Genomic DNA, 17,789 nt, shown 5'->3' on the forward strand with positions numbered 1-17,789 from the left:
CAGTCTCCTAAAAGCCCTGTCCGCATCAGCTGACCACTGCAGGCGCACCGGACCCCCTTTCAGAAGGGACGTGATGGGAGCTGCCACCTGTCCAAAACCCCGGATAAACCTCCGGTAGTAATTCGCAAAGCCCAAGAACTGCTGCACCTCTTTTACAGTGGTTGGAGTTTGCCAATTACGCACAGCGGACACACGATCCACCTCCATTCTCACCCCTGACGCGGACAGGAGGAGGAGCAGCCTCGGCCGAAACCGTGACATAGTGAGTGCATACATTTTTCATACTGGCCCCCCGTGGGAATATATAATTATTATTAATGTTCTGGTAATTTAATTTATATTCTATTTATAGACTTTATATACGCTACCATTCAAAAGTTTGGGGTCACTTAGAAGTGTCCTTGTTTTTGAAAGAAAAGCAATTTTTTTGTCCATTAAAATAACATCAAATTGATCAGAAATACAGTGTAGACATTTTTTATGTTGTAAATGGCTATTGTAGCTGGAAACGGCTGATTTTTTATGGAATATCTACATAGGCGTACAGAGGCCCATTATCAGCAACCATCAGTCCTGTGTTCCAATGGCACGTTGTGTTTGCTAATCCAAGTTTATCATTTTAAAAGGCTAATTGATCATTAGAAAACCCTTTTGCAATTATGTTAGCACAGCTGAAAACCGTTGTGCTGATTAAAGAAGCAATAAAATTGGCCTTCTTGAGACTAGTTGAGTATCTGGAGCATCAGCAATTGTGGGTTCGAATACAGGCTCAAAATGGCCAGAAACAAATTAACTTTGTTCTGAAACTCGTCAGTCTATTCTTGTTCTGAGAAATGAAGGCTATTCTATGCGAGAAATTGCCAAGGAACTGAAGATCTCGTACAACGCTGTGTACTACAGTCTTGTCCCATCGCTGCAACTCCCGTACGGACTCGGGAGAGGCGAAGGTCGAGAGAAATGCGTACTCCGAAACACGACCCTGCCACGCCGCACTGCTTCTTGACACTGCTCGCTTAACCCGGAAGCCAGCCGCACCAATGTGTTGGAGGAAACACCGTACAGCTGGCGACCGAAGTCAGCGTGTATGCGCCCGGCCCACCACATGGAGTTGCTAGAGCACGATGGGACAAAGACATCCCAGCCGGCCAAACCCTCCCCTAACCCAGACGACGCTGGACAATTCTGCACCGCCTCATGGGTCTCCCGGTCGCGGCCGGCTGCGACACAGCCCGGGATCGAACCCAGATCTGCGATGCGATGCAGTGCCTTAGACTGCTGCGCCACTCGGGATAATATTTTCTTAACTATTAAGATAATATAATTTCTTGGCATTTATTGTATGTACCAAATGACTTAAAACTATACACAGTCACCAACCGACCCATGAAACCAAAATTCAAGCTGTTTTGAAAGACTTATGGATTATGTCACGGCTATGGCATAAAAACAAACTAAAGCAAAATAACACTTTCACTGAAAATGTTTCACTAAATACCTAGAGTGTTTTGAAATATGTAAAACAGACCATTGTATACTACTTCCAAAAGCTTAGTTGTATTGACTTCTCAATGGAAAAGCCCATTCTAAAGTCTTCGTGGGATCGAGTCACATGGAAATGTAGCGAAAGCACTTCAGCACTCTATAGGCCTCTATACTGTTGCTGGGTCAGGGGTTTACACAATGGGGCCCACAGATTCTTTGGGTTTGGTCAGGTATAAAAGTAAGGGTTAACACAGACAGGACATCAGTGTAGCAACAGCACAGCTCAAAGAAACAACTGCAACCATGATGGGCAAGGTAAGCACAGTGTTTTAGCCTACAGTTTTAAGTTTAATGATTGAATAATGGCTGGTTTAGTCGATTACAATCGCAATATCTTTCAATATATTTCTCTGGTAATAATATTTACAAATGTTTTATTTTGTATTTTCAGATCATCTTCTACGAGGACAGGAACTTCCAGGGTCGTTCCTATGAGACCAGCCAGGACTGCCCTGACATGTCCTCCTACCTGAGCAGGTGCCACTCCTGCAGGGTTGAGAGTGGCTGCTTCATGGTCTACGATCGCCCCAACTTCATGGGAAACCAGTACTTCATGAAGAGGGGAGAGTACTCCGACTACCAGCGTATGATGGGAATGAATGACTGCATCAGGTCCAGCCGCATGATCCCCATGGTAGGTTGAAAATATTTCATCTTTAAAATAGAATAATCTTGTCATTGAAAATAAAACTCTCATATTACACAAGTTTATATGTAATTTATCTGATCAATGAAACCTGTTATTTCCTTCTAACAGCACCGTGGAAACTTCAGGATGAGGATCTATGAGAGGGAGAACTTCGGAGGTCAGATGCACGAGATTATGGATGACTGTGACTCCATTATGGATCGTTACCGTATGTCCGACTGCCAGTCCTGCAACGTGATGGACGGTCACTGGCTGATGTACGAGCAGCCCCACTTCAGAGGCAGGCAGATGTACATGAGGCCTGGAGAGTACAGGAGCTTCAGAGAGATGGGCATGGGAATGGGAGGCATGAGCGGTGGCATGAGGTTCATGAGCATGAGGCGTATCATGGACAACATGACTATGTAATTTCCTCAAATATTTATGAAAATTGTATATTAAATTTATTTCCAACTTTTGAAACTGCTACATTGTCTTGTTTTGTGATTATTTTACTGAGCGCACTCCATGTTTAAGGATTTCACTATTTCAATACTTACATTTCAAAGTTTTTGTGTAGATATGATTGTGTACAATAGATATATAGTATGCTCGATGTAAAGTAACATCCAGTGATATTTCAGATCTAAATACACATGTATTACTGTGCACTTTTATTGGAGGAATGCCAACACTAGTGTACATTGTTAAGCAAATTGTTTTCACAACTCATTTATTTACTGTTGTATGTTATAATAATTATTGTATTGTTGTATTGTATAATAATCAGCCATATAGGCAACAACACAATATATATATTTGTAAACTATAGACGTAAGAAGTGAAGAATAATAAGATGGCGCCGACAGAGATGGTCGACATCTTACGTGTTCCAACCCCACTTTGCTATTTTGTGACTTCTTTTGTGTTTATCCTTACTTTTTTGTACAGAAAGCTCACACCATTATCACCCATGACTGCCAAGTAATTTTGAACTACAACTCGACCTTGACTTCAACCTCGATTTCGGCTCCTACTTCAACTCCGACTCAGCTGTTCCCTTGTTTACACCAGACCCTACGGCATTGTTCGGGCTATCCAAGCACTGCAAGAGAAGACGAGAGAGGAGGGCTGGAGTCCTTGTTAGAAGCAGAGAAAATCGTCCGGCACTCCCCTCCGTTTTAGGCAAATGTCCAGTCACTTGAGGACAAGATGGATGTGCTCCGTTCGATAGTTTCCTTCCAACGGGACGTGAAAAGCAGTAATATGATATGCTTTTCAGAAACTTGACTGACGGGCGATATGTACATAAAACTCAGGCAAAACCAAAGGGGGAGGGGTGTGCCTCTTTGTAAACAACAACTGGTGCGCTGCTTCAAGTGTGAAGTAAGTCTAGAGCTTTTGCTCACCTGAACTAGAATACCTCATGGTAAGTTGCAGACCTTTTTATCTACCAACAGAGTTTCCATCTGTACTCATCACTGCTGTCTGTAAAAAAAAACTCTTCCCCGCGTGAAATAGTTCCCAATCATTCTGATTGTGTTCTGATTGTGACATCACGTTGTAAAATGTCTCACAGCACGCGCGTCTCTTTGTGTGGATGGCTGAGCTCATGCGGATGCTTCTCTCTCACACCATCCCTTGACCTCGAAAAACTGTTCTGTGGGCATGTGCATTTGCTACATCTGCCAATCTGGACTCGCTCGTCAAAGTGCTGAGGGTTTGATGTGAGGAGATTGTTTGCCATTGCAAAGATTTGGCTCTACTTTTTCGAAAGACAATGCATATATTTGTTCAAGACTGCTATCTCAAAACTAAACCTGTGAACATCTGCTGAAAGAAACTATCTACAAGGTAAGTGCTAACTTTCTATCTTTCTCAGTCACAACTAATCACAAGCTAACATTACTTCTCCTTTGCTAGCTAGCCAATTCAATCCGTATCACGGAAATTCAGCGTTACAGTGTAACACAATCACACCAAGCAGCTGAAATGACAGCAAACTGTGTGCATTTTCATTTGTTTTACCTTTGTTTCTATTGCCAATTCTTTGGATATAGCCATTATAATAATGATCCTGATAAATGAATTTGCCTGGATCAGAGAAGCTGTCAGTCTCGTCACGTTCATATACATGGCACGATGGAGATGACAAACAAAAAAACAGCAACATGTTGCATAGGTCAGGTAGGCTTATATTAACCCCCGCTGTACCAAGCCAAATGCTAGGCTAGTAGCATGGATAATAAATATTGTCTAGACACTTTTTTCCAGGGGAGAAGAAGTTTACAAATTGACTGGCTGGCCTGTGGGATAGTGGATGCACATTGATAAATCTAATGGAACTGTTAACAGGCATTACCCGTGGAATGCAGGGATTGTGGTGCTATAACTCACTGCTATCAACCAATCAGCATCCAGGATCCAAACAACCCGTTATATGCTGTGCATATTGCTGTTATTATGAATTAAGATGAAGAGTGTTTGCCTTTGTTATATCTAATGTACTATGTGTTCTCTGGTAACCGGCTGGTAACCAGTATGCCCTAACCATGACTGACCTCATTTATTTGCGAAGGTATTTAATCCTTATAAACTCTAAACCCAAACAGGATGTTCAGACAAACAATAAGGTCCTTCTTCTTCAGTGTGTGGGAGCTGATCCTGAGATTACATCCTTTGGGTGCATGTCCACTTAATGATATATGCGACACGTTGAAGACTCATTTCCATGTCATTGGAAATGGCTGGTGCATAAGGTCTCATGAGATAAAACAAGCTCCGACTGGGAAATACGTTTTGAACGGTCATCCAACTCAGAATTCCAAGTCAGGAACTCTGCCCTTTTTCTAGAGCTCCGACCTGAAGATCACTGATGTCATGATTCAACCTTGTTTTTTTCAGAGTTCCCAGTTGTCTTGAAAGTACCATAAATCCAGAGAATGCCAGACTTTGATGACAATGTTTGATGACAAAATTTGCCACGAAGGACCGCCACGCCACCTTCCTGTTCAAGTAAGCACAGCACAACAAGGTGAGTCCAAAAATGCCTTGTATGCTGCTGCATAAATGATGTAATATTTCAGGTAGATATGTATACTGTAGCTAAGAAAGTAATATTAAGTGTATGTTGTGTAGTAAGCTTTTAGTAGCCCATGTGCCTCACCCTAATAATTTGGTCCCTTTTCCCCTCATAAGTTAGCCTACTGTTCTGACTTGGTGGTGCACATTTAGCCTATAGCCTGTTTTAGAGACATGTCATCATCGAATTTTGTAAGAGAATTCATTGTCTGCTTATATGCCCCCTTTATTATTACTACGGTTCTGACTTGGTGTACAGGGAGAATACTGTAAGAAGAATTCTGTCGCTGTACATTTAAAAAGTGCTGAACAAATAGTTATATTGACTACGTCCGTCCTAGCTCGCTCATTTATGTCTTAATCGAAATTACGGATTGTCTCTTATCCGCTCTTCGTCCCCTTATGCCATAGTTTGTACATCTCAATTGTCAGTAGAAACCACATTTGTTTAAGCAAGTCAGCCATATCAGTGATGTTTTTTTTTAAGGCAGTAAATGAGGCTAAATTAACAGTTTTGCTGCCGGACAAGGCTCCGCTGATAGCCAGGTGTAGCAGTGGTAAGGTGTTGGGACTCTGCTGTTGGGACAGCTTTATGTAGGTCCTAACAGTTTGTGGGCACCGTTTGTCACCATTATAGTGCAATTAATATATTGTTTAGTGTTGTGTTGTGTAGTGTAGTGGCTTTGCTGGCATGCATAAAAAAAATGTGGGGGAGTTTGCCCCACCAAGATTTACATGCTAAAATCGCCACTGTGCGTGTGCCACAGTGAATTTTCTTCACAATAGACAAACATATGTTCATTCTGTTCAGAACAACCCAGGGTATGGTGCCATGTCATCTTGTAACTGTACATCAAACATAGAGATCATAAATGGTGACTGTGTTTGACATTAGTTTTATGATATTGGACTCATGGGTGTTTGGCTTGCTTGTATGACATCAAAGCGGTATGTATTATAATCCGTATCATCTCATCTTTCAAAATACATGTCCTTTACTGCATTTCCCTCACTCAGACAACAAAACATTTGCAAAGGTTGCTGGGTACGAGTGTAAAGGGCTACATAACAAAATCCTGTATTTTATTGCAGCAATGCCTTCAGGAACGTCTGGGATCTGAGTGAATGGACCGTCGTGTACCCATCACAATGGCGCCAGGCTCAGATGTCTGCTCCGTAAATCGTCACCTTATTTAAATACACAACCTGTGTGTTCCAGGTTCTGAACCAAGCGTCTGAATTAAGATATTCAACTCAATCATATTGCTGCTTATGTGTTACAGATGGCAGAACTTGAGGTTGACGGCCTTGTGGTGGAGACACAGGATCTCGATGAGTCAGCATTGTGGCATCTTCGTCGATACCATGCCGCGTCTCTGGCCAAGTATGTTGTGACTAAGATGACATACAACATGTATGTAATTGGAGTCCACCTCATAGTTCATGCATAATATTTGCAATTGGAATACGTTTGATCAATAAAAAATAATGAACTTTATTAATTGGTATTTTCCAGAACACTTGCTCTCCACTGCCACCTTGGCGTTGATGCCCTCACTGACGAAGAAATTGAGGTAATTTACTTGTCTGAAGAAATTATGATTGTCTTGATGAGTCTCTCAACTACAATTTGCTTACAATTCAAATTGCATACCGAGAGCTTTCCGACGGCACAGTCACAAACAACAAGATGAGCAAGTGGCTGGATCCTTCAGGATCGTCCAGGGTGAGACAAGAAGGCTTGAAGTTTGCTCATCCTGCAGTCTCCAAGTTCCAAGAGGCCCTCAGAAGGAAGATATTCAGGGTCATCACACAGCTGGACATGGACTTTGACACATACACCCATATGTAATGAAATGTGGTATTGGATGTTTTTGTGTGTTAAAGGTGTGTACATTTTGCAGTCAATACACCACAGTGTGGATTCTGCAGAGCATGAGGGTTTCAGTCGGGCAAAGCTGTACTTAGTTATCCACACACATATTGACTCCCCATAATTTTATTTCACTATTTGGTTGCATCAAATCAAATCAAATGTAATTTGCCACATGTGCTGAATACAACAGGTGTAGACCTTACAGTGAAATGCTTACTTACAAGCCCTTAACCAACAATGCAGCTTTAAGAAAATAAAAAAAGTGTTAAGTAAAAAATAGAATAGCAAATAAAAATAGCAAATCATTAAAGAGCAGCAGTAAAATAAAATAACAGTAGGGAGGCTATGAGGGAAATAAGTATTTGATCCCCTGCTGATTTTGTACGTTTGCCCACTGACAAATAAATAATCAGTCTATAATGTTAATGGTAGGTTTATTTGAACAGTGAGAGACAGAATAACAACAAAAAAATACAGAAAAACGCATGTCAAAAATGTTATAAATTGATGTTATAAATTTATTTAATGAGGGAAATAAGTATTTGACCCCCTCTCAATCAGAAAGATTTCTGGCTCACAGGTGTCTCTTATACAGGTAACGAGCTGAGATTAGGAGCACACTCTTAAAGGGAGTGCTCCTAATCTCAGCTTGTTACCTGTATAAAAGACACCCGTCCACAGAAGCAATCAATCAATCAGATTCCAAACTCTCCACCATGGCCAAGACCAAAGAGCTCTCCAAGGATGTCAGGGACAAGATTGTAGACCTACACAAGGCTGGAATAGGCTACAAGACCATCGCCAAGCAGCTTGGTGAGAAGGTGACAACAGTTGGTGCGATTATTCGCAAATGGAAGAAACACAAAAGAACTGTCAATCTCCCTCGGCATGGGGCTCCATGCAAGATCTCACCTCGTGGAGTTGCAATGATCATGAGAACAGTGAGGAATCAGCCCAGAACGTCACGGGAGGATCTTGTCAATGATCTCAAGGCAGCTGGGACCATAGTCACCAAGAAAACAATTGGTAACACACTACGCCGTGAATGACTGAAATCCTGCAGCGCCCGCAAGGTCCCCCTGCTCAAGAAAGCACATATACATGCCCGTCTGAAGTTTGCCAATGAACATCTGAATGATTCAGAGGAGAACTGGGTGAAAGTGTTGTGGTCAGATGAGACCAAAATGGAGCTCTTTGGCATCAACTCAACTCGCCGTGTTTGGAGGAGGAGGAATGCTGCCTATGACCCCAAGAACACCATCCCCACTGTCAAACATGGAGGTGGAAACATTATGCTTTGGGGGTGTTTTTCTGCTAAGGGGACAGGACAACTTCACCGCATCAAAGGGACGATGGACGGGGGCATGTACCGTCAAATCTTGGGTGAGAACCTCCTTCCCTCAGCCAGGGCATTGAAAATGGGTCGTGGATGGGTATTCCAGCATGACAATGACCCAAAACACACAGCCAAGGCAACAAAGAAGTGGCTCAATAAGAAGCACATTAAGGTCCTGGAGTGGCCTAGCCAGTGTAGTATATTGTAAATGCTGGCAATTATTGCTGATAAACAAAGGAGTCCGCTCATACTTAACCTTTGATGATAAGTTTATTCATATCACAAGATTTCAGCATAAGTGACGGATGTCATGACACCCGGAGAGCAGTGTCCTCGAATTGTAATGTCTGCTCTAACCTCTTCTTCGTCCAGCATATACTTATAAACAATGCAAAAATATGGGTTGCTCCCTCTGCTGTCCAATCACCTGTCTCCCCTGGGGCGTCACCCTACAAATGGCTACTTTTGAACTAAGATAAACATCCCCTCTTTGTTCCTCTAGAATAGTCATAATCTTAATACACTACACCAGTCTCCAGACCCTAATCCCATAGAAAATCTGTGGAGGGAGCTGAAGGTTCGAGTTGCCAAATGTCAGCCTCGAAACCTTAATGACTTGGAGAATATCTGCAAAGAGGAGTGGGACAAATCCCTCCTGAGATGTGTGCAAACCTGGTGGCCAACTACAAGAAACGTCTGACCTCTGTGATTGCCAACAAGGGTTTTGCCACCAAGTACTAAGTCATGTTTTGCAGAGGGGTCAAATACTTATTTCCCTCATTAAAATGCAAATCAATTCATAACATTTTTGACATGCATTTTCTGGATTTTTTAAAATGTATTCTGTCTCTCACTGTTCAAATAAACCTACCATTCAAATTATAGACTGATAATTTCTTTGTCAGTGGGCAAACGTAGAAAATCAGCAGGGGATCAAATACTTTTTTCCCTCACTGTATATACAGGGGGTACCGGTACAGAGTCAATGTGCGGGGACACCGGTTAGTCGAGGTAATTGAGGTAATATGTACATGTGGGTAGAGTTAAAGTGACTATGCATAGATAATAAACAGAGTAGCAGCAGCATAAAAGAGGGGGTGGGGGGGGTCAATGCAAATAGTCCAGGTAGCCATGATTAGCTGTTCAGGAGTCTTATAGCTTGGGGTAGAAGCTGTTAAGAAGCCTTTTGGACCTAGACTTGGCGCTCCGGTACCGCTTGCCGTGCGGTAGCAGAGAGAACAGTCTACGACTAGGGTGGCTGGAGTCTTTGACAATTTTGAGGGCCTTCCTCTGACACCACCTGGTATAGAGGTCCTGGATGGCAGGAAGCTTGGCCCCAGTGATGTACTGGACCATTCGCACTACCCTCTGCATGTTCATCTGCATGTTCATTTGAGAAGCAGAGTCTAAGGGGTTAAGCGGGCCATATCGGAGCTAGCCAACATTCTCTGCCTTGTCAACTATAATCATCCTGTAATGATGAAATGTCATAGTATTGTGAGGACAGAGGTAGAGTTACTATATAAGTGGTTTGGGGCCATGAAGTCTACATTCCATTATGTCAAAGGAGATTACTGATGTTTAGGATAGCATGATTGATGGACAGGATACTGACTTTGGGTAAAGAGTGATGAACATCAAAGACAGGGAGTGCCCATGGAGACTTACCAGAAGTATGCCAGTAAGAGGGTAATAAAGGGTATATAAGGTAGAGTGTCTTCTTTGTTCAAGTTAGTTCGTAACACCAAAGGGGCAAAGCTCTGGTCATTGTTGTAACGAACCCGGTACCGATCATTAAACATTTGCATTAACTGTCTATAAAGTGTCTAAGTACATCCTTACATTCGTAATCACTTGATACCTAGAAACTCATCATAACACATCCTCAGTGTGGTTAGGTTCAACCTAAAACGTATCGTTCTTACAGTATGTCTCGCTCATCATGTCAAGTAAATCTCATCTATGTGTTATAGTTGCACATAGGATTTCATAACTGTTTTTGTTTTCTTAAAAATAGCCTACGTTTCTTATTGTCCTCTTACTGTTTAGGGGCCTGCTTCTTGTTACTTTGTTAGCACTTACTCTTAGTTCAAAATAGTCTACGGCTTTGTTTACTTATTGTTATGATGATTTGTGATATAAGATTCATTAATGTATGTAAAACCCATAAGCTGTATGTGGGACAGAGGACAAGGACACGCCATGTGGTATTGGTGTCATGGGTTAGGGACAGAAGGTCAGTGTGCCAAGATAGATTGGGGGCCACTTGTGATAATCTTAGAAGGTGTACGTGATGGAATGGCCTGGCTAGGGTGCCACACGATACCAAGTAGGTGGATGATATGGTGGTAGATGAGTGACACTCAATGATGGTTGGCAGATGTTGGACAGAAGTAGATCCGGAGAGCATTATATAAACTGAGAGATTTTGTATGGAAGTCATTCAGATGGCAGGAGGCTATGTCCGTACCACCTGTCATTGAATCCATTATTGTAACCATTAAATAATGACTGAACCAAATCTCCATCTGTGTACCATACTCTCTTGCATCCTGAACTTCTCAATACCAGAAACTCATCATAACACTTATATAATAATGTCAGACACACACCGTATACTCTAATAATCTAATGCACGTGTAAAGGGAGGGGGAGCGGGAGCAGGCATGACAAATTGATTGATATCCAGTATTACTGGGTACCATGTGGTAGCAGGAAGTTCAGTTAAATTAAGGAAGTAGTAGAGTACCCAAATATAGTGCCACAATAATTTGTACTTAGATACAATACTGAACAAAAATATAAGCAAAACATGCACAAAAAAATGTATTTTACTGAGTTACAGTTCATATAAGGATATCGGTCAATTTAAATAAATTTATTAGGCCCTAATCTATGGATTTCACATGACTGGGAATACAGATATGCATCTGTGGGTCACAGATACCACAAAAAAAGGAAAGGGCATGGATCAGAAAACCAGTCAGAATCTGGTGTGGCCACCATTTCCCTTAGGCAGTGCGACGCATCTCCTTAGCATAGAGTTGATCAGGCTGTTGATTGTGGCCTGTGGAATGTTGTCCCACTCCTCTTCAACGGCTGTGCAAAGTTGCTGGATATTGTCGGGAACTGGAACACGCTGTCGTACACGTCGATCCAGAGCATCCCAAACATGCTCAATGGGTGACATGTCTGGTGAGTATGCAAGCCATGGAAGAACTGGGACGTTTTCAGCTTCCAGGAATTGTGTACTTATCCTTGCGACATGGGGCTGTGCATTATCATGCTGAAACATGAGGTAATGGCGACGGATGAATGGCACGACAATGGGCCTCAGGATCTCATCACAGTATCTCTGTGCATTCAAATTGCCATTGATCAAACGCAGTTGTGTTCGTTGTATGTAGCTTATGCCTGTCCATACCATAACCCCACTGCCACCATGGGGCACTCTGTTCACAAAATGACAACGGCAAACCGCTTTCCCACACAATGCCATACACACTGTCTGCCATCTGCCCGGTACAGCTGAAACCGGGATTCCTCAATAAAGAGCAAACTTCTCCAGCATGCCAGTAGCCATTGAAGGTGAGCGTTTGCCTACTGACGATGAGCATGCAGATGAGCTTCCCTGAGACGGTTTTTGACAGTTTGTGCAGAAATTCTTCAGATGTGCAAACACACCATTTCATCAGCTGTCCGAGTGGCTGGTCTCAAATGATCCCGCTGGTGAAGAAGCCGGATGTGGAGGTCCTGGGCTGGTGTGGTTAAACGTGGTCTGCGGTTGTGATTCTCTAAAACGATGTTGGAGGCAACTTATGATAGAGAAATTAACATTAATTTCTCTTGCAACAGCTCTGGTGGACATTCCATCAGTCAGCATGCCAATTGCACGCTCCCTCAAAACTTTAGACATCTGTGGCATTGTGTTCTGTGACAAAACTGCATATTTTAGAGTGGCCTTTTATTGTCCCCAGCACAAGGTGCACCTGTGTAATGATCATGCTGTTTAATCAGCTTCTTGATATGCCACACCTGTCAGGTGGATGGATTATCTTGGCAAAGGAGACATTTTTATTTTATCTTTATTTAACTAGGCAAGTCAGTTAAGAACAAATTCTTATTTACAATGACGGCCTATGTAACAGCACTCTTCTTGCATTGTGTACAATCAATGATCAACACGAACTCCATCTTGTAACACCAGTCATGGAGCTTTATTCTGATAGGAACAGCACAAAATTGCACGTCATGCAATGCACGGCTCACCATCCAACTCTGCACTCACGCACGCTGGTTTGGTGCTTGTTCACTGGGCATGTAGTTACCAAAATAATACAATTACAATATAATATCTTTAACAATGTACCTGATAGGAAAAGCACAAAATTGCACGTCATGCAATGCACGGCTCACCATCCAACTCTGCACTCACGCACTGCACAAAATATACAAACCCCCCACCAGACACAGTAAGTTGCTAGCTAGTATTAGCTGGAATTCTCTACAACAAAATGCACAACAAATATTCACCAAAAAACGCTGCATCTTATGTGTGATGTTCGAATAACATTTACAAACAAATGTATATAAATTATACATTCACATCATCACTTGGGAGTATAAAAATCACTTTTGATGTACAGTGCTTTGCAACCAACAACTTACCGCTGGTTTGGTGCTTGTTCACTGTGACGATTCTGACTGAAACATCCTCCCTCGTAAGCAAGCTACGCCAACCAGCCAATAAGATGCCATGTTGAGTAGGTGAAGGCAAGACAAAACCAAAAACCCATTGGCTTAACAATAAAGTGGCAAGGGGAATCACCAATATAACCCTGTTACACCTACACCGGCCAAACCCGGACGACGCTGGGCCAATTGTGCGCCGCCCTATGGGACTCCCAATCACGGCCGGTTGTGATACAGCCTGGAATCGAACCAGGGGGTCTGTAGTGACACTTCAAGCACTGAGATGCAGTGCCTTAGACCGCTGCGCGACTCGGGAGCCCCACTAACAGGGATTTAAACACATTTGTGCTGTGACGATCCCGGCTGTCTGAGTCGGGTCCTGTCTGGTGACTAGTGTTCCTGTTCGTAATCTCCAGTTTCCCGAGGGTTCGGGAACGCTCCGGGGAGCGCTCTTGTTTCCGCACCTGCATCCCATCAGCAATCTGCACACCTGGTCCTGATCATCACCCTTCTTAGGCTCTGGCCCAACATCCAGTTCCTGCCGGATCGTTAGCCATGAACAGTATGTTTGTCAGCGTATCAGTCTCTGAGCCATTAGTGTTAGTTTTGTTGTTTTGCACCTTTTTGACTTGCTGTGTACTGACCTCCGTTTTGTTCTGTCTGCAGTCTCTCACCCGGAACCTTCACCCAACCTCTGCCTGATGGTCGGCGGCTGCCGAGCCAGTACCGGACCAACCACTGCACCCTCAACAACCCATCCACGCCACCCGCTCTGTTCCCTGGATTATTCAGCCTCACTCGGAATCTATTAATAAACACTCACCTTTGTCTCAACGTACCTTGTCCTGGTCTGCTTCTGGGTTCTGGCTTAGTTAACCGTGACAGAACGATCCGGCCAGTAATGAACCCAGCGGACCTGGACTCTGTTCGCCATGCTATTACCCAGCAGGAGAAGATGTTGGGCCATCATAGCACGGTACTACAGGAGATCGCGTTGTCAGTTCGGAACCTTTCTACCGGTCTGACGGAGGTCCAGAACCAACGCAAGTGTCCGGTGGAGGATCCACTACCGGTTTCACCCATCTCGCCTGCCGCTTCTGAAGCTGTGTCCATCCGTGAGCCCAAGGTTCCGACGCCGGATAAGTATGAGGGGGAGCTGGGAAGATGCCGTTCCTTCCTTATGCAGTGTGGACTAGTGTTCGATCTACAGCCCTACTCTTATGCCACAGACAAGGCTAGGATAGCCTTTGTGATTGAGTTGCTGCGTGGTCGAGCGCTGGAGTGGGCTTCAGCCGTTTGGGAACGACAGGATCCCTGCATGGCTTCATACCAGGGGTTCACGGCCGAGATGAGGAAGCTCTTCGACCATTCCGTCCGAGGGAGGGACGCAGCTAGGCGCCTGTTTTCGCCGCCAAGGAACTCGCAGCGTGGCCGACTTCGTGATCGAGTTCAAGACGTTGGCTGTGGAGAGTGGGTGGAACGAGGAGTCTCTGCAAGCGGCCTTTTACCAGGGTCTGTCGGAGCAGCTCAAGGATGAGTTGATCTCCTATCCGGAGCCTAGTGACCTGGACAGCTTGGTAGCTTTGTCTATTCGGGTGGATAATCGAGTCCGAGAGCGAAGGAGGGAGAAGCAATGGGGTCCGTCCAATCGATCAGCTTCTCAGTTCCCAGTCGGGTCGGGTGGTGGACCAGAACACGTCGATCATTCTCCACCACAATGGATTAGTGGAGAGGTCCTCTCTCCCGATTCTGAACCCATGCAAGTGGGGCGGCACGGGTTAACCAAGGAGGAGCGTCAACATAGACGTAAGACCAACTGCTGCCTCTACTGTGGTAGCTCGGGACATTACATCTCCACTTGTTCCCGGCGGTCGTCAAACTGCCCGGCTCGCTAAAGTTGGGAGGACTTTTAGCGAGCCAGTTTCAACCTCTCAGTACCTCTGTCAGACCCCGTTTCCCGGCTACCCTTGTGAACAGGAATCAGAGCTTAGCGCTTAACGCTTTTATCGATTCAGGTGCCGATGGAAGCTTTCTTGATGCCGAGTTGGTGGAACAGCTGGGGCTTTCCAAGGAGCAATTGCCGGGAAGCCATTGAAGCGACCACTCTGAACGGCAGTAGTCTGGCACGTATCACGATGAGGACTGAACCGGTTAAGATGCGGTTGTCGGGGAATCATTCTGAGATGATTTCATTCTTCATTCTGCCGTCTTCCCATGTTCCTCTGGTCCTTGGATACCCCTGGCTGAAGGAACACAATCCCACGTTCGATTGGGTGACGGGCAAGGTAACGAGTTGGAGCCTTGATTGTCATGCTAACTGTCTCAAGACTGCCTGCCCCCATTCGGTTCCCAGTCAGGTGATTGAGGCTAAACCCCTAGATTTGTCCCTGGTTCCCGAGACATATCACGATTTGGGGAAGTTTTCAGTAAGCAGAAGGCTCTGTCACTCCCTCCCCCACCGACCATATGATTGTGCCATCAACCTGGTCCCTGGAGCTGTCTACCCCAAGGGAAGGTTATACAGTATCTCCCGACCTGAACGTGAGGCGTTGGAGACCTACATCAAGGAGTCCCTAGCTGCTGGTCTCGTTCGTCCCTCGTCATCACCCCCTGGGGGCAGGATTCTTCTTTGTGGGTAAGAAGGATGGCTCTCTTCGACCGTGTATTGATTATCGGGGGTTGAATGACATCACGGTCAAGAACAAGTATCCCCTGCCCTTGATGAGTTCTGCCTTCGACTCCTTACAGGGTGCTACGGTGTTCACCAAGCTAGACCTACGCAATGCGTATCACCTGGTCCGGATCAGAGAGGGGGACGAGTGGTTGACGGGTTTCAATACACCGATGGGTCACTTCGAGTATCAGGTGATGCCGTTTGGACTGACCAATGCTCCAGCGGTATTCCAGAGTATGGTGAACGACGTCCTGAGAGATATGATCGGTCTCTTTGTGTTTGTTTACCTGGATGACATTCTGATCTTCTCGAAGGAACCTTCCCGACCACGTCCAGCATGTCCGGCAGGTTCTGCAGCGATTGTTGGAGAATCGCCTGTTCGTGAAGGCCGAGAAGTGCGAGTTTCACGCCCACACGACATCCTTTCTCGGGTACATCATCTCCAGGGGAGAGATTAGGATGGACCAGGAGAAGGTTAGAGCGGTTCTGGAATGGGCCCAGCCCGGTACGAGATTGCAGCTCCAGAGATTTTTGGGGTTTGCGAATTTCTACCGCAGATTCATCCGGGATTACAGCCGTGTGGCCGCTCCGTTAACTGCCTTGACTTCCAGTATCAGGACCTTCAAGTGGAATCCGGAGGCGGATCGAGCGTTTCTGGATTTGAAGAGGCGATTCACCAACGCACCGATTCTCTCTCAACCGGACACGGCCCGTCAGTTCGTCGTTGAAGTGGACGCGTCTGATGTGGGAGTTGGCGCCATCCTGTCGCAGCGATGCTCCACGGACAGTAAACTCCATCCCTGCGCCTACTACTCTCGTCGCCTTTCGCCTGCGGAGAGGAATTACGATGTGGGTAACCGGGAGCTTCTCGCGGTGAAACTTGCCTTGGAGGAGTGGCGCCACTGGTTGGAGGGGGCGGAGCAACCGTTTATTGTCTGGACGGACCACAAGAATCTTGCTTACGTGCAATCGGCTAAACGTCTCAACTCCCGTCCAGGCCAGGTGGGCGTTGTTTTTCGGACGATTCAAGTTTGCCCTGACGTTCCGACCTGGATCTAAGAACGGCAAGGCGGACGCCTTGTCCCGGATGTTCTCCAAGACGGAGGAGAGTGGGTCCAAGACCGAGACAATCCTCCCCCGGAACTGCGTCGTGGGAGCAGTTATGTGGAAGATTGAGGAGGAGGTGCTGGCGGCCCTTCGGACTCAGCCCGGTCCCGGTAACGGTCCACCCGGTCGGTTGTTTGTGCCTGAGTCGGTTCGTCCTGCTGTCCTCAAATGGTCCCACGCCAGCAAGATGGCTTGTCACCCTGGCGTGGCTCGGACAATGGCGTTTCTTCGCAGACGTTTTTGGTGGCCTGCCATGGCCGAGGATACTCGGGGTTTTGTTGCTGCCTGTCCAGTGTGTGCGCAGAATAAGAGTACCAATCGGCCCAGCTCTGGACTACTTCACCCCCTTCCTATTCCCCGGCGACCATGGTCGCATCTGGCCCTGGACTTCGTCACGGGGTTGCCCGCTTCTGAGGGGAACACGGTCGTTCTGACTATCGTGGACAGATTCAGCAAGTTCGCCCACTTTGTGCCAATTGCCAAGCTTCCCTCTGCCTCGGAGACGTCCGAGATCCTGGTTAGGGGAGGTTTTCAGGGTCCACGGTTTGCCCAGTGATATCGTTTCCGACCGTGGCCCTCAGTTTACCTCTGCTGTCTGGAAGTCCTTCTGTTTGGCCATTGGAGCTACTGTCAGTCTCACATCTGGTTTTCACCCCAATCCAATGGTCAGGCGGAGAGAGCCAACCAGAAGATGGAATCAACGCTACGCTGTCTGGTCTCTTCCAACCCCACCTCCTGGGTCTCTCAGTTGCCTTGGGTTGAGTATGCCCACAATACTCTTCCTACATCTGCCACTGGGATGTCTCCCTTCCAGTGCCTGTATGGCTACCAACCTCCCCTGTTTCCTTCTCAG

General features: G+C 45.5%; 1 protein-coding gene across 1 annotated transcript; it reads left to right on the top strand.

Annotated features, from left to right (window-relative positions):
* Positions 1–1,741: 1,741 nt before the first annotated feature.
* LOC121536328 (gamma-crystallin M3-like) lies at positions 1,742–2,659 on the top strand. The gene is made up of 3 exons (XM_041843604.2): positions 1,742–1,797; positions 1,934–2,176; positions 2,300–2,659. Exons 1-3 carry the CDS (start codon positions 1,786–1,788, stop codon positions 2,597–2,599), a joined length of 555 nt encoding a protein of 184 aa, XP_041699538.1. The 5' UTR covers positions 1,742–1,785; the 3' UTR covers positions 2,600–2,659.
* Positions 2,660–17,789: the final 15,130 nt, after the last annotated feature.

The sequence above is a fragment of the Coregonus clupeaformis genome, chromosome 23, assembly GCF_020615455.1.
Source record: "Coregonus clupeaformis isolate EN_2021a chromosome 23, ASM2061545v1, whole genome shotgun sequence".
Taxonomy (NCBI): Eukaryota; Metazoa; Chordata; class Actinopteri; order Salmoniformes; family Salmonidae; genus Coregonus; species Coregonus clupeaformis.

Excerpts from the sequence above, each read along its gene's own strand:
- LOC121536328 (XM_041843604.2), top strand. Across the intron at positions 2,177-2,299 it reads CCAGCCGCATGATCCCCATG|CACCGTGGAAACTTCAGGAT; the intron begins GTAGGTTGAAAA and ends TCCTTCTAACAG.